This window comes from Euprymna scolopes, chromosome 41 (genome assembly GCF_053919585.1).
Source record: "Euprymna scolopes isolate OS-2025 chromosome 41, ASM5391958v1, whole genome shotgun sequence".
Taxonomy (NCBI): Eukaryota; Metazoa; Mollusca; class Cephalopoda; order Sepiida; family Sepiolidae; genus Euprymna; species Euprymna scolopes.
Window position 1 is genome coordinate 63,015,473 of NC_136522.1, and position 22,590 is coordinate 63,038,062.

At 35.5% G+C, this 22,590-nt stretch overlaps 1 protein-coding gene and 1 pseudogene across 2 annotated transcripts in view; one reads left to right on the forward strand and one right to left on the reverse strand.

Moving 5' to 3' along the window:
- Positions 1-22,330, forward strand: part of LOC145266552 (uncharacterized) — a 41,230-nt gene extending 18,900 nt beyond the window's left edge. For both annotated transcript variants that reach the window (XM_080122334.1, XM_080122335.1), the window contains 8 exons: positions 2,911-2,991; positions 10,069-10,300; positions 11,423-11,497; positions 14,075-14,206; positions 16,085-16,232; positions 18,562-18,840; positions 19,736-19,893; positions 22,041-22,330. In XM_080122334.1, the coding sequence (XP_079978460.1) occupies positions 2,911-2,991; positions 10,069-10,300; positions 11,423-11,497; positions 14,075-14,206; positions 16,085-16,232; positions 18,562-18,840; positions 19,736-19,893; positions 22,041-22,189 (1,254 nt within the window). In that variant the 3' untranslated portion in view covers positions 22,190-22,330. The remainder of the gene's footprint in view (positions 1-2,910; positions 2,992-10,068; positions 10,301-11,422; positions 11,498-14,074; positions 14,207-16,084; positions 16,233-18,561; positions 18,841-19,735; positions 19,894-22,040) is intronic.
- LOC145266829 (U2 spliceosomal RNA) lies at positions 12,803-12,934 on the reverse strand (annotated as a pseudogene).
- Positions 22,331-22,590: the final 260 nt, after the last annotated feature.

Consider the following 22,590-nt stretch of genomic DNA (forward strand, 5'->3'; position numbering starts at 1 on the left):
TCCAAAATTAATCATCCCATAAAATCATTAACTAATGTTACCAATAAAACGAATTCTCAACCAAAATCAGAACATCCAAGAAAACAATCAAAAGAAAGACCGCAAAAATCACCAGTACGTTGTGCAGATCCTGAAAAAGACGAAACTAAGGAAAAACAGAATCAGTTAAAAGAAAGACCACACAGGTCAGGTCACCAATACGTCTTCCCCGTGGTGAAAAAAAAACACTTGGAAAACAAACAAGATACATCTACCAAAAAACAAAATATAAAGAAATTACCACAAATAGAAGCCACTACTACTACTACTACTACTACTACTACAAATCATGGAAACTGAAGTTACTCCTCGAACCAAAAAAAAAAAAAATCATGAATTACAAGATAATTCAATGGAATTGCCGTGGATTGAAGGCAAATTACAATGAAATTTTATTGTTGCAAACCAAATTTAATCCTTTGGTTATTTGTCTCCAAGAAACCTTCCTTAAGAATGAGGACAATTTGAATATAAAGCACTATCAACAATGTAACTACATTCATAATACGGGACTTGGAGCCTCTGGTGGTGTATCAGTATTCATTAAAAATAACATACCACAGAACCAAATTGAATTAAAAACAAATTTGCAAATGGTTGCCATAAGAGCAACTTTACACAAACTGATAAGCATTTGTTCTTTATACATACCTCCACATGAACAAATCAATGAAAATGAATTGGAGAAATTAATAGGGCAAATACCCAAACCCTTTATTTTCCTAGGGTACTTAAATAGTCACAATATTTATGGGGATGCAAGGAAATGGATAGAAAGGGAAAGAAAATGGAAAATCTAATAAATAAAAAATAATCTATGCTTGTTCGACCAACAAGAAGCCACTCCCATCAATCCAACAAATGGAACGCTAAAATAACTGGCTACAACATCAAATACTATTCCCAAAATAACTGCATTCGACATTAAATAACCTACAAAGGGTTGATATGCCGTTTAAGTCCCAGCCAAAGTCGCATACTGTTTAGGATAACCAAGTATCCTAACTTATGAAAAATGACGTGTTGGATTTTGGGGAGCATAAAACCCCTCCATCTTGGTCTATGAAAATTGCAAAGTAACTTTAATACGGGGGGGGGGGTAACTGTCATAGTTTTAATAAGCTTGCTTTTGGTTTTAAACAACTGTTGTCAGATATTAATTGAAAATAAATTCAGTATAAATTAAATTAACTTTAATATTTTTAGATAGAACAATTAAATCTTCTATTATGATAAAGAATGAAATCAAGCTATTGAAATGTTTTTAATGTAATATGCAAATGAGCTTTCCATTGTATGTAGAGTCCTGTTGAATATATATATATATATAATTACTAGCAAAAGCATCTTTTGGTGGTTGTATTTCTTTCACTGACAATCTTCCAAAGATCACTTCTGAGTGAAAAATATCTCAACTTTTTTGCTTTTAATAAAACGAACAAAGTTAAATTATTTAAACAAAAGTTTAATAGAACAAGGCTGTTTTTAAAAAAAAAAACAAAAAAAACTGAAGAAATTATAATGTTTATAGCTTCAAGTATCAACATGAAATTTGTATATGTAGAATTACACTTATTAAAACAATACAGAAAAATATGATGTACATACTTGTCACAGAACTAGGATGTCATATTCTAAAAATCATGTGGGTTTGGCTAGTAAACGAAAAGTTGTCAAAGGTCAACTAAAGATAAATGTTTCTATAGAGCCGTGTAAGTTAGTTTTCAGTATGAAATTTTGTCAAGCTGTAGACCTTTTGTACATATTGATTAGTGAACAGACAAGAATATGACTTCATTATGATACAAGATTCAAGCAAGGACACTCAGTTTGATGACGTTGCTAAATGTTCTACTTAAAATGCTTGAAAACTTTTGTAAATGCGAATCGATCTATTCGGATAAGCATTTATATAGAAATATCTTTTTACTGCTGTTTGTTTTTAAAGTCTGTTTCCAGCTATTGGAGTCGGACACTTGTTTTATTATTGATATTGATGACTGATCTCCAGGCATTATGATCATTGACCACAGCATGGAGGTCAGCCTTGATGTTGGCCAGCTGCGATATTTGCCTGACATCAAAGGACAACATTCTGTCTTAAGGTTGTCATCCAATCTCTTCACATACCAAAACCATCTTCATCTTCCATGCCTCTGCATCCCTTTCAAAGCGGGAATGCCAAGATCAAGATCACCTGGCCGTGGCGTTGTCGTTTCTCATAAGCTTGTTCGTATCAACTATAACAGCCTAAAGTTTTGTATGAAACAGGTTTCCTTGAAGACCAGCAACCCATGTGGAGCGCCCGTCTTCCATCCATCAGATGGCGGATAGCGGCATGGCCTTTAGATATGAAAGTTACCTGTGAATTTTCAATAAGCAGTTCTGGACCAAATAGCAGCCTATTTGAAAGATGGGTGTAGGATGTCCCCTTGTTAGATGAAGTGCACACATACCTGTAAAGTCTGGGCTTAATGAGTGTCAGCCGTCATTGAGTAGAGACTATGCTGTAGTTGATGGCTAATTTAGTGTTTATCATGAATAAAATTCTTGGCATTAAGAAAATTTGCAAAGAAATTCTTTTCAAATCTTTTGTCTTGAATAATCTAAATTGGTGAGTCTGTAGGTTCTGTGTTTAACTGTTGCCGGCAAAACCCAAAAAAAAACAATCATTGGCATTTCTGAATTCTATCGACTTGCATCTGAACCAAACTTGTATTTAATTTTTGAAAACAAAAATATACAAAATGTTATTAAATGGTAAATAAATAAAATGTTAATTTATTCGCTAGAATCGATTTTTATCTCTCCCTCCCGATATCTAGCGTACACAACTTGAATTTCTTTTTTTCTGTAATATTTCTCTTTTAGACGCCAAATAAAAAGGGAAATGCCACTCCAAAAAAGACCCCAAAGACTGACCCCAAGAAAAAGAAAACTCCTCCCAAAAAGGTAAGTTATTTTATAGATTGTCTTTGGAATAAGAATGAAAATGGAAATATTAAATTTCCATTTAAAAAAAAAAAAAAAAAAAAAAAATCTTCTAGGTAGAAGCTGCTAGAAAGGACTTGTCCTGCCTTGATAGAATTCAAAATAAACTTTGTAGCCTCGTAGATGTCCTTTTCTCTTTCCTGCAACCTCTATCTCACAAAAGAGATGTTGCGAGTTTCTCTGCTTTATCGTTATTTTCATGGCAAGTGCTCGACTGAGCTTCAATCTATGGTCCCCCTCGCCAAACTTTCTCAAGAAACGCTCATCTAGCTGTACACACTATCAATAATTCCCCCCCCTCTTTATCTGTGCCTAAACCTAAACATAGATTCCATGAACAAAGCTTCTTTCTTAGAAGTGCACCCCTGTGGAACTGTCTTCGTTTTCCTGCTTTCCAGCTGACTACAATCTAATTTTTTTTTTTTTTTTTTTTTTTTTTTTTTATTACATTTTCACCCCAAACAAGGCAAATTGCCACTTTGGTGTAGGGGGCTACTATCAGGGGCAACAACTACTGGGGTACTATGTAGGGATTTGGGCAGCAAGGTGTCGGTTCACGTTACACTTGAACTTCTGCACGTCAGTACTGTTGGGGAAGCAGGGACCTGGAATGGAATTCCAGAGTCTTGCGGTTCTGGGGAAGAAACTATTGGAGTAAAAAGATCTTTTACATCTAGGGACCTCTACAGTGTGGGGGTGGGATCTAGTAGCCTGTCGGGTTTGTCGAGGGTGCTCGCGTCGTGGGGGCACAAGTGATTGCAGTTCATCAGAGCATTCACCACTAAAATACTTGTAGAACAGGCAGAGGGATGCAACATTTCGTCGATGGGACAGAGGCTGAAGCTTAGATGCCAGTTCAGGGCCTATCAGATTTGCGACTCTCTTTTGAACCTTGTCAAGGAGCGAGAGACTAGTAGCAGATGCACCAGCCCAGATGTGGCAGCAATACTCCATACATGGGCGAATGGTGGCCTTATAGAGGTACAGGATACTTTCGGGTGTTAGTAGTTTTCTAGCACGGTAGAGAGAGCCCACCTTTCTTGCAGCGGCCCTGGCAATGCCTTCAATGTAATTGTTCCAACTCATGTTTCCTGTGAACGTTAGGCCAAGGAGTTTGAAAGATGGACTCTCAGATAAAGAGTCGTTGGCCATTGCTATTGGTGGTAGAGAGGGTTTCTTGTAATTATTGAATGAAACTAGTTTAGTCTTGGCAGCATTGAACGCGACCAACCACTTTTGTCCCCATTCCACCACAGATTGGAGGTCTTCCTCTAGTGTTTCTGCCATTTCTTTAGAAATGTGTTCATTCGTCTTCCTGTCGTGTCTGCCATAGAGTGTAGTGTCATCAGCATATATACCCATCTCAGAGGCAATGTTGTCGGGGAGGTCATTTATGAATATCAGGAACAATAGAGGTCCAAGGATAGAACCCTGGGGCACTCCCGCATTTATATCATATTGTTTAGATGTGCGACCGTCGAGGACTACCTGGATTTTTCTCTTATCTAAGAAGGATTTAATTATGTTAAGTATTCTACCAGTGATACCGTATGATCTGATTTTACTGAGGAGACCCTCATGCCATACCCTGTCAAAAGCCTTAGATATATCTAGAGCTACCGCTCTGCCTTCCCCCGCTTTGTCCAGTGATTGGTATATACGTTCAGAGATCACGGTGAGGATGTCTGCTGTGGAACGGGCTTGTCTAAATCCATATTGTTTGTCAGTCAGTAGTTTAGCATCTGTAAGATGATGGATTAGAGCGTGGTTAATTATGGTCTCAAATATTTTGGCAAAAAGTGGAAGGAGGCTAATGGGGCGATAATTTGATGGGTCTGTCCTTTCACCAGAATTCTTGAATACTGGTACAACAGAAGCAGTTTTCCAACAGCCCGGAAAGCAAGCTTCATTAAGACATTTGTTGTAGAGTTTGGAGAGAACTGGAGCTACTTCGGCTGGGCACTTTTTTAATAGCACAGCTGGGATAAGATCGGGTCCACATGCTTTTGAGGTGTCAAGGTTTTTTATGATAGCATGCACCTGAGCAGGGGTGGTTTTCAGATCGTCTAGTGTGGCGTCTGTCCGCATAGGAAAGTCAGGTAGGGGGTGGTTGGAAGGGTCCAGTGTGGAGTTTGAGGCAAACCGACTGGCAAGCATGTTAGCCTTGTCGGTTGCTGAGGAGACAACCTCGTGATTGTTGGTTAGTGGGGGAATTGTCGATTGCCCATTATTTACTACACTGTTGTAGATTTTCCAGAAGTCTCGAGTTCCTAGTTTTTGTGCTTCGATGCGCTTTTTAGTGGTTTCCGTAAATTCTCTCTTAGCTGTCGCTATTTCTTTCTTAACGTTATTTCTAGCTTCTATATACTTCAGTCTGTTTGAACTGGACTTATGTCGGTTAAACCTACGGTATGCATGCTGCTTTTGAGTAATGGCAGTTGCACAAGTCGACGTAAACCATTGGGCAGAGTGGGGCTTACTATAAAATTTCCGCATGGGAACATGCGCTTCGATTGCAGTTTTGAACCAGTCAGTGGTCTCGTTTGCACACTGTTCAGCAGGGAGAGAGAAAATATTTTTCCATGGAGCATCTCTAATTAGTTCCCTGATGGCTTCCCAGTCAGCCTTATTATAATATCTCGTTGTTTTGAGCACTGGCTCTTCAGTTTTGGGTCTAGAGTTTAGGGCGATTTCAACCATTATCACTGCATGATCAGCGTTCCCGAGTGGGCTGTGGGCCTTCGCTATGCAGTCATCGGGAACTGTGGTCAAAAACAGATCTAGAAGTGATGCGTGTTGTTCTTCCTGGTCAGGGAAACGGGTTGGAAATGTAACAATTTGTGATAGGGAGTGAGATATAGCGAAGCTATGGGTTGTGCTGCCCGCTGCATCTGTGTGAGCAGAGAATCCAAGCCAGTTTTTGTGGTGGACATTAAAGTCACCAAACACATGTATTTGTGCGCTAGTGTCGAGGGACAGTGCCGTGTCTATGCTGTCAGATACTTTGTTTATTATGGAGCAGTCCTGAGTCGAGGGAGAGCGGTAGAGAAAATAATAGTAGCTAATACTGTGTTGCACGTTTAGTCTAAAGCACATAAAGGCTTGATCATCTGTTTCTAGGTTTGTTTCTCTAGTCAAGGGAAGGGTATTACGAATGTAAACTCCAAGTCCGTGCATATGTCTGTCAGAGTCCTTACGGCAGAGTGGGAGATATCCAGGCATGTTAAAGTGGTTAGAGGGAATGGAGGAGTGTAGGTTAGTCTCACTTAGTGCTAAGATATCCGGGGTATTTGTTAAGAGAAATGCTTCAACATCAGCTAAGTTAGTTCTAAGCCCACGGATATTTGTGAATGAGAGCCTCAAGGGAGGAGGCAAGTTGAATTTGTTTGTCCCTAATCCTGGTTTAAGCTTATTTTTAGATTGTACTGTCGTCATATTTTTTTTTAAGAGTTTTGGTAAGGGGGAGCTAAGCAAGAGGTTATGCGGAGCTTCAGACATGCATCACAAGTAGACCATCAGCTGACCTTTCTCCAATTAGGATTGTGGCCTCAGGAAAGCCCACCGGGGATGAGTGCAGGGTCCCTTTCCATGCGCGTCATGGCACTGCAAACAACCCGATATTATTCAACTGTTGATGGAGCAGCCGCTCTAAGCGCTACCAAAGAGTTAGGGCTCCTGTACTACCAGTCGGGAACAGCAGCCAGGAACTGTCAATCCGGTACCCTCAACCCTTTAGGAGAAGGTCAACCCAATCTAACTGCTCAGGCATATCTTATACTCAAGCACTCCCAAATGTTCAGTTTTAGGGGTGGGGCATGCTGGGAATGGGGAAGAACGGCGTTCATTGCCCTAGCCAGGAAACAAGATCTACCGCTGGGTGTTTCTGTCGAATCACTGAGATAGTGTCTCTGCGCTTGTCTAATAGGCAAAGAAGGAGTATGGAAGCCGGGCGATAGACAGAGCCTATCTACTCCTTAAGCAATTTAGGTTTGCAAACCGGTGAATTTGTTTGAGTCACCAGCTCTAGGAAGGTTGTCATCCAAGACTGAAGAGGCCTCTCTCCCCTTTGGTTTAGTTTCAGAGTTTTCCTTCTCCTAGACGGATGATCTGGGAAGATCTACTGGGTCCGTCAGCCCTGAGAGGGTTTTCTCCGCGCCTAGGTTCTAATCCAGGTATTTCTGCGACCCCGCGTTGTTAGTGTTACTGGGTTAGTTTGTTGGGGATTATATCTACTGATTAGTTACACTCCTCATAGTGATTTAGGGACATGCTATTTACTTGTTAATGGATAAAGGGGGTGGGTGAAGTTCATGCAGTGTAAGCGTCTGTGTTTGTAAGAGGGCTTGTTAGGGAGGAGATAATGTGATTTTAGTCGTACCCCTTTTTTTTTTATTTTATTAATGTTAGCTTAGGTCTAGTATAGTGTTACAGTATGAGTAGGTATTAAGAATTGAGCTACGAGTTGTGCCCGAGCTATTTTAGATGATAGGAGGGTTAAGATGTAAGTGCAATATAGCATGGATAAGACAGCAAGTATTGAGTCATGCGTAATTAGGTGAATAGATATATATGGGCAGGTTTTCAGTAGGTGCGAATAGAGTTGGAGTTGTAGGTATTTTTTAGTAAGAGTCATGGGGCGTTTTGCATAACAAGGAGTGTCGTTTCAATATCGTAATTAATCGTTGCAAAACTCGAGACAGTTGTGTAGTGCATATCGCTTTGTTTCTGGGTACTTTGGCTGTTAAGTACCTGCCTTTGTGTGCATAGGCTGTTAAGTCCCTTACTGGATAGGAATGAGCTGTAATGCATGCCTTGGAGGTAGAAATGTATAGATGTTTAGTGATGGTTATTAAAACAGTTTGCATGTGAGGGGCTGGAAGTTAGCGATTCAACTACAGATGCGGAGCACCGGAGCAATGTGGGAGTTTAGTGGCGGATAGGTTGGAAGGAGTAGATTGTTAGCGTTCAAGAGCAGAGGGGTTATTTATTTACAGATGGATTTCCATTAGGATTTTTGAGTTACAGGTAAGGTTTAGTCTGAAGAAGGGAGGAAATTTTTTTTTTTTTTTTTTTTTTTTTTTTTTTTTTTTTTTTTTTTTATGCATGCAGGTAAGACAAACGCAATCGTCTTGGAGGTAAAATGTATAGGATTTCGTAGCTAGCTATTGGGTTTTTCCCTCCCAGTTATAGGGACAGCTAATTCGTTGGGATTTGGGATTGTAGTCATTAAGGTCAGGCGCAGAGTGTTGCATCTATTCAGAAAATTAGCCCTAGTATCTTCAAGTCCAACGTAAACAAGTTCTTGATGAGCCGTTCCACTTAAGTTAACAAATTTACCGAATTTCTATTACTAACGATTACTATGTTGTCCAATTGACTACTGTACACCCTTATCCTCGAGTGGTTTTCTATGGGCCTTGATAAGTGGTGATGCCTATGTAAAAAAAAAAAAAAAAAGGGGGAGGGGGGGGTCAATGTTTTCAATTTTTCATGTCGCAATTATTTAAATATTACATGAAACGCATACTTTCATGATCGAGACGATTTTGCTTCAAATATTGTTGCATACTGAGCTGGACAATATCAGAATTATCACTGGTTTTGCACATGCAGTGGATTCTTGACAAAATTCTAAAACAAAGGGACATTCCATTTGAGAATCAAAGTTTGCAGAACGAATGCGCAGACACTGTAAATCTGCATACTTGATACTGCCCGACTATTCCAATGATCGACAATCAGGAATGTTTGGTCTTGGTTTGGGAATATCAAACAAAATTCCTGACAGAAATTGTCAATATAAACAAATGCCAAACCAGGGCAAGGACAGAACAGAGAGCTGACAGTTGTCATCGCCGTCAGCTGCCACTCGAACCTTCCGCCACCCACTGCTTTCTATATGCAGAGTCTTGTTAAAATAAAACCAGTTTTGTATAAACAACTTGTCAGCTTATTTTTGTAAAAGCAGATTGGTGAACTACGTATATATCCACGTGCACTTGACCAGACGATTTTTTTTTTTTTTTTTTTTTTTTTTTTTAACCATATTTGACAACCTGATATATTATGATTGTTATCAATAAAGCAATAAAACCCAGAAGATGAATTGACATTTTCACTATTGCTTTGGAAGTCTTAAGTTTTATTTGTTTTTTTTTTTCCCCCTTTCTTAAAAGAAGGGCTCTTTCTTCTGAGGAAGTGGGGGATGAAAAACAACTTAGCATATTTTTTAGTTTTTTTTTTTTTTTTTTTTTTTTTTTTTTTTATCGCCCCAGGCAATGCTGTATAGTCCTGCTAGTATTTTGATAAATCTAGTCTTAAATGGAGACAGAAATAATGTCTTTTTTGGTTCCCCTGACAAAGGAGGGATTGAGCCTTTTTAATAATTCGCTCTTGTTTGCAATTTTCTCAACCATGCCTTATTTTATTTATTTTTATTTTATTTTTTTTAAATTTTGCACAAACATTAGTCATGGTGGTAATAAATTTTTGCCGGGAGGGATTTTCTGTGATAACTCTGCGCCCTAGAGGGCATTAGAGATAAAAGTGATCCCAAATTGTGTATCCGTTTATTTGCACTTTTCTCAATAACCACGCCTCGGATTTTTAAAAAAACATTTTGTGCAAATATGTCATGGTGAAAGTTAAAATTTTCACTTGTGGAGGGGGGACCCACATGCTCAGCACTTTTTTTTTTTACTTTGAATATAAAATGAGTGATAATCCCACCCCATTAAAAGAGGAAAAACTAACAGATAATGGATCATAGGAAGTAGTCAAAGACACACAAAAGGAAGCTGAAATAGCTTAATCAAGGTGTGACGCACAAGTGGGACAAAAGATCGGACATTTAAAATTAGTTTACAGTTTTAGCAGTGGCGGGGAATTTTACAACTGTTTAGCCATCAGTTAATGACTTTCCAGTTTGGTACGGTCGGGGTCTCTGACATTTCTTTTACATGTTGGTTAGATACAAAGACTTTTTTTTTTTTTTTTTCTATAAATCAGATTATCTAATAATGCTGATTCTCTTTTAAGGTTGAAGAATCCGAAAATGATGATGATGATGATGAGGAGGAAGATGATTCTGAAATTGAATTAAATCCTGAACTTATGAAAAAGTTAAGTGAAATGCAAGATGATGATGACGATGATGAAGATATGGAAAATGATGATGATGATGAGGCTGAAGATGATGATGATGATGACCAGGAAGATGAAGAGGGGGATGATGATGATGATGACGACGACGAGGAGGAGAGCGAGTTAGGTATGTATTAAAACTTTCTGTAAACTAGTAACTATTGTTTTTTTTTTTTTTTTTTTTTTTTTTTCACATTTAAACAAGATTAGAAAATGCAAAAAAAAAAAAAAAACACTCCATCTAAACAAGTTTATGTAATAACATATCTACGTTATCACTGACAATGGTTAGATCATGATTATATCAGGTTGGTAGTTTTAATTTTTGATTCAAGATATATCCATCTGAATTCAAGTTAAAAAAAAAAAAAAAAAAAAAAAAAACTTTAAACAAAAATTTATTGATGTCAATAAAGATCATTAGGAATGAACACACTTTTTTGCCAACGCAAACCAAGTGTATTTATGCCAATAACGTAAAAAATCTTGGCAATCTGGTGGCGATGAAGTTGCTGAAGGCGGTTTTTGGATATCACTTAGGTTTTTGTAATCAAACGATTAGATAAAACGAAAAACGTTCTTTAAAATGATATATAAAGTAAAGGTATTATCGCGAAAACTTGTTTGAAAATACATCCTTTGAAATCAAAATTAAAAATTCTGTAAGAATCTATATATAATAATAAATCTACAGGGTGGTCAAAAAGTCAGGTAACATGTTAAAGGTAGAAAAAACAATATGATCCATTATAATCTCTATTCGTTTAATATTATTTCTTGGATGAAATTTTTCCGCAACGATGGATTGGTCGCCGTGGCCCAGTTGAATGGCCAGCCAGATCTCCGGATCTTACCCCTCCTGATTTCTGGCTTTGGGGCTATGTAAAGGATAGCGTTTATGGCAAGAAGCCTGATACAATAGCGTCTTTAAAGTTATTTATTGAAGAGGAGATTGCGCGGATATCAGCTGACATGATTACACGTGTTACACAATCAGTGGTTAATTGCTTCCAGCGATTGATAGAGAGAAATGGACGACAATTAACAAAATAAACATTTCATGTTTGTTTCATTTTATATTTCAATGTATGGTACTTAAATATACGTGTATTGCTAATATCGTTTTTCTTTAAAATGTTACCTGACTTTTTGACCACCCTGTAGTTTGCCAACCCCTAATGTACACCATTAAGATTTTTCTCTATTTTAGTACATAAAAATTTTGATTTCTATAAAAATTGTCTTTCAGATGAAGATGAGCTCAAAGTGTTGATCCAATCTCTGAAGGGAAAGAAATCGAAAAAGGAAGCTGCTACAGAATCTGGTAAGAACATTTTTTCTACCCCTAAAAGTCATAAATTCTCACAAAAAAAAAAAGAAAAAAAAAGATCCATAATCCTTTATGACTTAATTGAACTAATTTGTTCAGTTGTAAATAAATAAATACAACTACATAAATAAACTGGGAATTGATTCAAACATGCCTTGTAGATATTAGTTCAGTATTCCGGGCAGATGCCAGATACCTCCAGATTGAAAAAATGCCCATTGCTTACATTCAGTATGCCGCCATCTGTCTCAGGTTTTTTTTAATGATGTAATTCAGGTCACAAGGGGTTAAACATGGTTCTTGTTGCATAATGATTTCGGGAGCTTAAGCTATTGTTTTAAGGGAGGTAACTTTTAACTCCTACTTGGTTGCATTTTGCATTTTTTTTTTTTTCTTGGTAAAATGGTTACCTCCCTTAAAAACAGTGTTCAGCTTTTAAATTGCTAAAATTTCTGATTTTGGTGAAGGCTTCAAATGTGGAAATCAAACGCCTTCTGGCAAATAAAATTACAATTCACGAATTAGCGCAAAAATGACAAACTATTAGAAGTATAAGAGCTGATAATTTTTTTTTTTTTTGGAGTGGTCAAACATGTACGTGCGAAGCAGGGTTGCGGATGGTAAGTCTGACTCCTAGGATGCCGACTTACTCCTTTTGATATCTTTGACTCCTTGACCCCCATATGTGGAAATCTATTCTGCAGATCCATATACCAGCCTCTCACACCTATTTGGTCCTGGATATGACCTTAAAACTATATCCAGTGGTTAGGCCCCAGCTTGTGGGCTTTGGGGAGTATGGAGCCACCCTTTAATTACCATTCCTCCCAGGTCCACTCTGACCCGGAGTGGTAGTACCTGTTAGGGTCCCAACTATGGGTTAAATAGAAACCGACTTGAAAACAAATATTCTATTAAAAAAAATTTCTTAAAAATCTTTGGATTCAGCATTAAATAACCCAAAAAGGGTTGATATGCCGTAAAACAACCTATCACCTGTTCAGCAAGCATTTTATAAATACTTTCCATGTATGTATTTTTACGTTTGGCATTCACTTGTATGATAAATACTCGTACACTCAACTAGCTTTACAAAATAAGATAACCAAGAGATTAAAAAAAAAACAAGGCCAATAGCCATTAGTCGCATGCTCTCGTGTAATGAATGCGTGAATGTAGGATTGACATGAAATTCTTAAAGACCGAAAAATGGGCTGAAATAACTTAAATAAATATAGAGTAAATGACTTTAATAAACTTAAGAATGAATTGAATGGCTATGAGACTGACTGGTTGTAAAGTGGGTGATCATTTTACATTAAATTAATACAGAAAAGTGACCCCCCCCTTTATATCACAGTTACAAACATAAGTACAGCATGTAAGAACAAATACTATACTTTGATCTTGGCCAAAAGGCCAAGAAAAGCTGTATTTATTTGCTCCCCCACCGAGCAAATTAGGCATAAGGCTTTTTTTTTTTTTTTTTTTTATGTGAAGGGGAAACGGGGGGGACAAACTCCCTTGGGAGCTGGATAGTGACAATTACATTGACCAAGGACTCATGTGGAGCTGCCCCCACACACGGTCCCTGCCTGCAGCATCTGCCGGAACACACTACACCCTGGTCCTGGCTAAAAGGCCAAGAAAAGCTAAAAAGCTAAGAATGGCATCTATTAACAGACCTTTGATCTTAACCAAAAAAGGTCAAGCACAAGTGTTACGGACAGACCGACTGACGGACCGACAGTGACTTATAGAGTCGCTTGAACGCTACTAAAAACTTAAAATGAAACTGAATTATTTTACACAGTATTTGATGTGCCATATTTTCATTCCATCATTGGTTTGTACATCATACAGATTTTTTATTTTATTAGTCCCCTGAAAAAAGAAGGGTGGGCCTGTAAATTCACCCTTGTCCGTTCGTCTGTCTGCACTTTTCTCAATAACTACACCTTGGAATTTTTTGAAATTTTGCGCAAACATTAAACATGATGTGAGTAAAAAAAAAAAAATAAATAAAATAAGTAACAATGTATTTTCCGGAAGAGTCTAAAACTGTACCAGTTGTTCATTTTCACCAGGATTTGATGTCCTCTGGGGACTTTAGGGGCGGGGGGGGGGGGGCTGCTGAACTTAATGCTTTGTTCACTGTGCACTCATGGGGGGACCATACATGCTTCACTTGTTTTAATGTGTGTGAATTCTGAACAAAGGCAAAAAAAATTTTTTTTTTTTTTTTCTTTATTTAAATTTTCTTTTCTTTATTTAAATTTTCTTTTCTTTATTTAAATTTTCTTTTCTTTATTTAAATTTTCTTTTCTTTATTTAAATTTTCTTTTCTTTATTTAAATTTTCTTTTCTTTATTTAAATTTTCTTTTCTTTATTTAAATTTTCTTTTCTTTATTTAAATTTTCTTTTCTTTATTTAAATTTTCTTTTCTTTATTTAAATTTTCTTTTCTTTATTTAAATTTTCTTTTCTTTATTTAAATTTTCTTTTCTTTATTTAAATTTTCTTTTCTTTATTTAAATTTTCTTTTCTTTATTTAAATTTTCTTTTCTTCAGCCAAAGGAGGCAAAAAAACTGAAAAGCCGGAAGCTAAAAAACCTGCACCCAAAGAATTCCCTAAGCCAAAGCAACCAAAGGAGGCTGACAAAACTGAGCCTGCTGTTCAAGTTGACAAAAGCGATTATCTCAGTAAGTGAAGATCGTCTTTCATTAATCTTGCTTGTTGACACACACACACACACACACAGTTGCGGTAGCATTGTGCATGTTCGACAAAGTTTATTTACAACTGTAGACTTTATTTATAACAATATTTTTTATGGCGGAAATGACCCTCCCTCCTCCCGCTTTAAAAAAAAAAAAAAAAAAAAAAAATTCCTTCTGCAGACAATTGTGCCCCCACCCCTCCCCTCCCCTCCCAATTGTGATAACCTAAAATGAAGCTGGACGGACCACATATAAAATGGACAAGACTAGTCATATTGGTAGGAAATTTAGAAGCCATAAGTTAATATTTGAGATGAAACAAAACTAATTAAAAACTTTTAAAAATAGCAAAAATGATAAAAGTAGGTTCCCAAGTAACTTTCGTTGGCTATTTATTATCATTGTGGACCCCCTCCCTGTCCAATTTACAATTTGGTTTTGAAAACTTTGGAGAAAGCCTTGAAAAATCTGTATGAAGCCTGAGGGATATTGTCACTTAGGAACATTATTTATGGGAGTTGGACAGTGATTCTATTTTTTTTTTTTTTTTTTTTTTTTTTTTTTTTCCCACATTACACTTAAACTTCTGCATTTCAGTACAGTCAGTGAAGCAGGAAATAGGTAGGGATTACTTAAGTCTGGCAACTCAAGAGAAGAAACTATTAGGATTTTTTTATATCTAGGAGTCTCAACAGTGAAGGGGTGGAATTTTGCTACTTGTCAGTTTACGGTGGGGCAACAAAAGTTTGGAGCTTGGTTGATAGGATGGTATCTAATTAGATTTGACTTTTTTTTCTTTAAAAAAACTTAACCACTCTAATAGTGGTTAGTGGAGAAATCCTTCATGACTAAGACAATTTTTTTTTTCCTTCCACGTTAAAAAAACAAACTTTGTGTCTAACTCTGTCCTTGTGGGAAGGTAAAGTAAACGGACCCTTTCTAAGAGCAAGAGATGAGTGTTAGATGCACCAGCCCAAAATGTGGTGGCAATACTCTATGCATGGGTGAATTGTTGCTATTTAAAGATATAGGATACTTAACTTTATTTTATTTTTTTAAAGCCTGGTAACTGTATTATTTCCAGAAATGTTTTATACAGAAGTGAAACCTGGCCAGTGAGGATAAAGGACACCTCTTGGATATAATAAGAATGATACGATGGATGTGTAGTATGAGTTTTAAAGATAGGGTTAGAACAGATGACTTCTGCCGAACTACATTGTTGTGTTGTGTACACCTGTGTTGAAAGAACAGATGGACGTTCTTTGGTTAGATGTGTAGCAACTAAATATCAAGGAAGAGACTGGAGGAAATGATAAAAAATCGTGAAGAGATTAGTTGGGAAGTTTATATATATATATATATATATATATATATAAAACTAGTGGCGATACTTGGCATTGCCCGGGTGTGGAGAGGATTTATAAGGGTATTAGGAACCTGTAACGTGAAAGGGAAAAGGAGGTGAAAAAAAAAAAGGGGCAACTGCGTTAGCAGACGTTAAATTGATAATTTCAAATGGGATGCTTCTATTATCAGTATTTTTGTCTAATAATTGAAACTTACTTGCTAGAATTAGATTTTTGGTTGAGATAATCCTATACATCCAAGCATCAGGAGTAATATGGCTTTTGGGCGGCTTTAGTTTTGAATTGCAGGCTTGATACTGAACTATTGTTGAAATAAGATTATTTTTATTTTATTTATTTTATTTTTTTTATCTAACAGTGAATTCTGTTGAACATTTCAGACGATAATAAACAAGACTTATGCAATATTTGGTCCGTTGCTTTGTCTCTAGATTTCTTGATTTTGACGCATAAATATTTTCTAAAAAATTTTTTGTTTTTTAAACTCCAGAATCTATTAAAGAGAGGGATTGCCGGACTTTATTCATGAAGGGTTTGCCAATTGACATTAAGGAGGAAACTATTATGAAATTGTCAAAAGATATACAAAGTGTCAGAATCCGGAAACGTGCTCGAAAGGATGAAAGGAGAACTTTATGGTGAGTTTCTTTCTAATCGGATGTTGTATTGATGCGTTTTTTTACGTTTTTGATTTCGGTTTTTGTTTCTGGCTATTATTCTTATCTTTTATATATAAGTTAATATATACAATGCTCATCTAAAAAAATTATTTCTAATTAAGGAATAATATATATACCCATCGGTACGGACCCGACTATGGAAGATCAGATAATAAATAAACATGGATTTATAAGATCAAAGAATCCAACCTTGATCAGCCTTCGGGGCTCGTGGCGCAGTTGATAGACGTTGAATCTCTACGGTTCCAGATGGACATTGTCTGAAGATATGTTTCAATCTTACCCAAAGCCAGCCAGAGGCTTACTTGGTCAAAACGTGGTAAGACGACAACTATGGATGGCAGTGATTGTTGAGAATGCAGTTAGGAGATTCGAAGTTCCTATCCGTCGCGGTTATCACCTGACGAAGGCGAGAGGAATGGTTGGCCGAAACATCGTGAAAAACAACAACCAATAAAAGATAAAAACAACTAATAAAGATGAGAATAATAGTCCGAAATAAAAATAAATTAATATATAATGTTCATCTTAAAAATGAATTCCAATTAAGGAATGATATATATATACCAATCGGTGTGGTTTTTTACGTTTTTGATTTCGAAAGATTAGTCATATCATCTGGTGGAAATTCCATAGTGCTTCACACATCAATCTGTAATTAATATATATTTCTACTTTCTTTAAATTTCCTTTTAAAAGATAAAGTTTCAAATTTATTGCTTGAATAAAAGAATACAAATTTAAATTAATGTCCTTAACCCGTGACTTTTCAATGTAAGCAGGAAAATTTCTAGCAAAATACTAATATTGGTTAATAATTTTGCTAAATAGCACATACAAAGAAACATTGTTGACCAATATTTTGCTAGAATGTGCTTACATTGGAAACTCAAAGGTAAAGGACATTAATTAAAAAAATTTTTTTTATTCAAACAATAAATTTGAATTTTATTTGAAAATTGATCCTTTTAAATAATTTAAACAAACTAGAATATTTTTGTGTAATCTAGTATATTGAGCACTTTTATTTGGCTGGAATTGTTTATGAAAATTTCCTTTTTAATATTCTATAGTACTAGGAACCATTCGATTCACTAACCTGTAATCTAATTTACTTCAGTACTTTGAAATATGTATTCCTTCGAATACGGTCCTGGATATGACCTAAAACTATATCCGATGGTGAGGCCCCAGCTTGCGGGCCTTGGGGAGTGTGAAACCACTCTTTAATTGCCATTGCTCCCAGGTCCACTCTGACCCGGAGTGGTAGTACCTGTTAGGGTCCCAACTATGGGTTAAATAGAAACGGACTTGAAAAAACAAATATACTCCATTAAAAAAATCGTTCCTCAAAATAACTAAATTCGGCATTAAATAACCTGAAAAGGTTGATATGCCATAAAACAAAAATAACCAACCAATCTTTCGAATACCACGGTAGATAGGGACTTAAACCACCCGTGATATTCAAAAAATCTGCAAAGTAGGACTAAAACCCAAATTTTTTACTTTATTGATTTGATTATAGGTTGTTTAAAATTATCCCTGTAATATTTATAACTCGTCCGTTACTATATTAATAATAGAAGGATTGTAAACTTGTCTGGGTTGTGCTGTATATAAATATTCGATTCTCACAGTTATGGGCTTATTTCTTGTAATAAATAATTTTACCAAGAATTCTTCATAAGTTTTGGTTTCAATTAAAGCTGATGGCATTCCAGTAATTTTTTATTGATAGTTTTAAGTTTTGTTTTGGATTTCGATTATAGCTGAAGGAACTCCAGTCACACACACACACGCGTTATGGTTTCAGTTTTGATTCAAGGTGATGCACCGAAGTCATTAAAATATATATATATATATATATATAATGTTTGTTTTTGCGATTCTTGCAATCTAAAGTTTATAATGTATAAAAATCGATAGAACATTAACTCTATAATATATAAGAAATCTGCAAGAATTAGTATATTTCAATATACTTTGAGTGGGCTATGCTGGGCGTCCTTGCTAGCTTACATAAGCTCTTCTGCAGTTTTAACAAAAGAGCTACAATATCAGAGCATCTTATTTACGCTGAATGTCTACAGAATGCCAAAATCAATGTTACGAGTCCTCTGTGGCATTTCCACTGGTCCCACTAGTTATAATTAAGAAATTAAAAAAGGTATTTATTCAGAATCTAATCCAACTTTGCATCCACATCTTCCAAAAAAAAAAAAAATTTAAACATTTATTTTATTTTTTATTGACTTTTTTAAAAGTATTTCTTTCTATTTTACAGTTACGCCTTTGTCGAATTTGTAAATGAGGCAATGGCAGAGAAAAACTTCAAAATCCTTAGTGAAACAAAGATTGATGGTAAAACTGTAATGGTTGACTATACGGGGGATAAGAGCCTCGCCCGACCCACCAAAGAAAGGGTCATCAAAGAACTTGATCCCAGCAAATTGTACATCACAGGGTTTCCATATTCGACCACAGAACTTGAATTGAAACAGTTAATGCCAAAAGCAGAGACTGTCACTTTGCCGATAAAGCGTGCAGAGAACAGACCTTTAGGGTAAGTTTGACTTGATAACCAATTGCATCATTTTCAGTCAATGTAGGTACAATAGTTGTCTCTTTAGCACAATGTTTGCCAGTACTTTACAGATGTAGGCGAAGTGAAATTCAAAATGGAAATAAATACTTGGATTTTTTTAAATATTAATTAAAAAATTTTTCAAAATTTTTTTTTTTTAGTTTTGATTGATCACTATATTTTTGTTGGTCCTTTCCCCCTCCCCTCCCACTTATCGGAGAGGGACCTATGATTTCAGTGGCGTCCGTTAGTCCTGACAATGTCAGATAACTGTCCATGAGTTTTTCCTGAAATTTTTTGCCACAATTGTATTTCATAAAATAGATGTGCACAAAAAAAAAAAAAAAAAATTGTATCCCCAGTTAAGGCATGAAACTGCACCATTATCCATTTACACTGGGATTCGGCATTCCTAGGAGCTCAAAAGGGTGTGGGAGGTCACAAATCCTTCAAAATTGCAAAAAATGACTTTTTTTTTTTTTTTTTTTTTTTTTTTTTTTTACTCACATAACTTTTGCCCCATGCCATTAACTTTTTCTGAAACTTGGCGAAAATGTGAAGGAAACGTTGGCCCTTCACACTTCCCACATTAATCATTTCTTAACTTTTTTTTTTTTTTTTTTTTTTTTTTTTTTTTTGTGGCGTCATCACATGTGCAGCTTGTTTAAAAAAAATTTTGTCTGGGGGAAAGTCTTTGAAACTGGGCATAAAAAATTTAAACTCTGATAGCTTTTTTTTTTTCTTTTTGTCACTTAAAGAGTGTACACATTTTATTGAGACACCCCGTATTATCTTGATTAATTTTTTTTTTTTTTTTTTTTTTCTGTTTTAATTTTTTATTTATTTATTGTTTTATTTTTTTTTTTTTTTGTAGTTTTGCGTTTGCAAAATTTGCTGATCCTGAGGTTTGCTCTCAGGAACTGAAACGGTTAAATGGAAAGACATTCAAAGATTGTACATTGGTTGTCCTTCATGCAAATCTAACACGAAAACCAAAGGAGCCTACCAAAAGAAAAGCAACTGATGACAAAGGTAAGTTTGTGTTTATACTAATGTGTTGATGCGTCATCCATGTTTGCACCAGTCATATATATATATATATATATATATATATATATATATATGAAGGCAAAATGTTTGTATTTTTTGTATGTCTGACAAAGGCTTTTGGAGGGGGTGGGGCTGGTCACCCATTCTTATGACTTTTTATATACTGTCTAGATTATAATGTCTGATTTACGACGGGAGGTTGCGTCTATCTTTTATTTGAACGACTTTTACACGTTTTTTGCGATATTTCGCGTGTGTCTTTGGCTTTTCAGTATAAAAGCGAAACTGAATCCCTAGCTTAAGCAATGAGGCTTGATCAATGTGGGGGGGGGGTATATTAGACAATTGCTAACTAAGCTGATTTTTCTCCCATCGAAAAAAACAAAAAAAAACTACCGCACAGCCAAAGTTGGTGAAAAGTGCGTGATTTCATTCCATTGGATGGCATGATGTTTGACCTCATTGAATTGACGCACCTGTCTTAACTTTTTAATTATTGAATTAAAGTGGCTTTCGTTCTTCTCCCGTCTTAGTCAAGCGGGTGATATGCCAGGTATTTTCCCTTTTCCACCTTTACATCAAGGCTTCGGGTACAAGCCTACCTTCCTACCAAAACTTTTTTTCCCTTTTACACCTCCAAACACACGGGCAACGCTAGACATCCCCGCTAGTCTATAATATAAATCTCACCTGTCTGTTTAAATGTATGTATATGTTTATGTCTGCCTAAAACTTTTGCAGAGGTGACAGATTTTTAGAAGATCAATATTGTTTTCAAGCTCAACACTTCAGACGATAAATAAATATCAAAAAAATTCCTTAAAAAAACGTTTTTTCCTTAACCCTTGACTGGGCACTTTTCTACAAGGAGGGGGTCGCTCATTCCCTCAATATTTTCAAGTTATTCCCTCTTTTCGATTGACTAGCCTTAATTTAAACCTTTGCCATTTCCGGTGTAGCGATGGATGCCATTTTTTTTAAGAAATTTTTTTTATTTTTAACACCTGGACACCCAAGCTAGTATAAGATAAATTATTTCTGATTGGGGTGAGGGGTGAAACCAACTTTAGAGTTGACATATTAACAAAATTATGCTGGGGAGGGGGATAGCAAAAATTAAAAGACAATTTGCTTAAATTGTCACCTTTTTTTCTTAAATTGGGGTAAGAGTTGTGTAAAGCGGGATATTGTATCCTGGCTCATGGTGAGCTCAATACAAATGGCCGCACCCGTATTAATTTAATGAAGTCAGGGGAGGTTACTCTGGTTGCCCTCTTCATTTAGGGGAGATCACTCTAGTTGCCTCCTATTGTCCTATACCTTTACAATTGTCATTCTGAAAACATTTTCTTCTCGTGTGTGAAGGGGATTTCAAATTGGAACATTAAAAGTATGTAAAAAAAAAAAAAAAAAAAAAAAAAAATTTTAATAAAGAAAACGCCTCATTATCGAAGTTACATTCTCCATTCGTGTTGTTTTTTTTTGTTTTTTAATATAAAGTACAGGATGGTGAGTCTGGTTTTGAATCCGAAGTTCAGATGCTTTATTGATGTGCCCAAATGAGGACAAAATTGGAATTTAGCACTTCCTGTGAGCTGCTGTATTGTTTTATTGTAGAAATAATAAATCATCGTAAAAAAATCTGACGGTGATTCCCAAATTTTTCCAGATTCTGATACAATTACTAATTCAGATTTTTATTTATTTTTTTATTCCCTTAGATATTTAACTATAGCACTGTTTTTATTGTAAAAATCCAGACGATATCTCCACGTATTTTAGCAATCATAAAAATACACTAGCAGGGAATTATAGATTTTAGTTACGGGTAGTTTAAAATTAGCGATTATCATTTAGTACCAGCAATTGAAAACAATTTTAAAAACAAATTTAAAATAAAAAGAGAAGAAAAAAAAAAAAAGATCAAGAGTCCTTTTTGGCATTAGAAAAGGGATATATTTCTTGATTTCGATGTGTTTGGTGGGGGTTTGAAAATTACAAAAATTGCTTGGATGAATTTTTTTTTTTTTTTTTTTTTTTTTTTTTTTCCCTTCTTTCCAAATTTTGATTGTGTCCACACTTGAACATTTTTTTAATGAAATTCTCTTTTTTTTTTTTTTTTTATTTAGGAAAGGCAAAGAAAATAAAATTAGATAAATCCAAGAAAGCAAAGAAGGAAGAAAAGATGGAGGAGGAAGAGGATGATGACGATGATGAGGAAGATGATGATGACGACGATGAAGACGATGAAGAGGATGATGATAGTGATGAAGAATAAATGTATGATAAAAAAAAATAAACTTTTTTTTTTTTTTTTTTTTTTTAAATCCTAGGTCATTGTCATTTTGAATCTTCGGTCTTTAATCATAAAAGCTGAAAAAAATTATCACAATTAAAATAATTTTTTAAGAAAATGAAATGAGTTTATTTTATTTTTGTGATTCTTCTGTATACTCGTGTGTCTATATGATAGATATAGATAGATGTTTTTATTTGTTTTTGTTAGCGATACTTTTGAATGAATTCAATTAATACAAAAGTGCATTTTTATCTAAATGCGTTGGGAATAATTTTCCTTTTGACTAATTTGGTACCCCCTAAATGGGGGAGATTTTTTTATTTTTTAATATAATTATCCACTGACATGTTTAGTCATGACTCCTCAGAGTGGCTGAATCT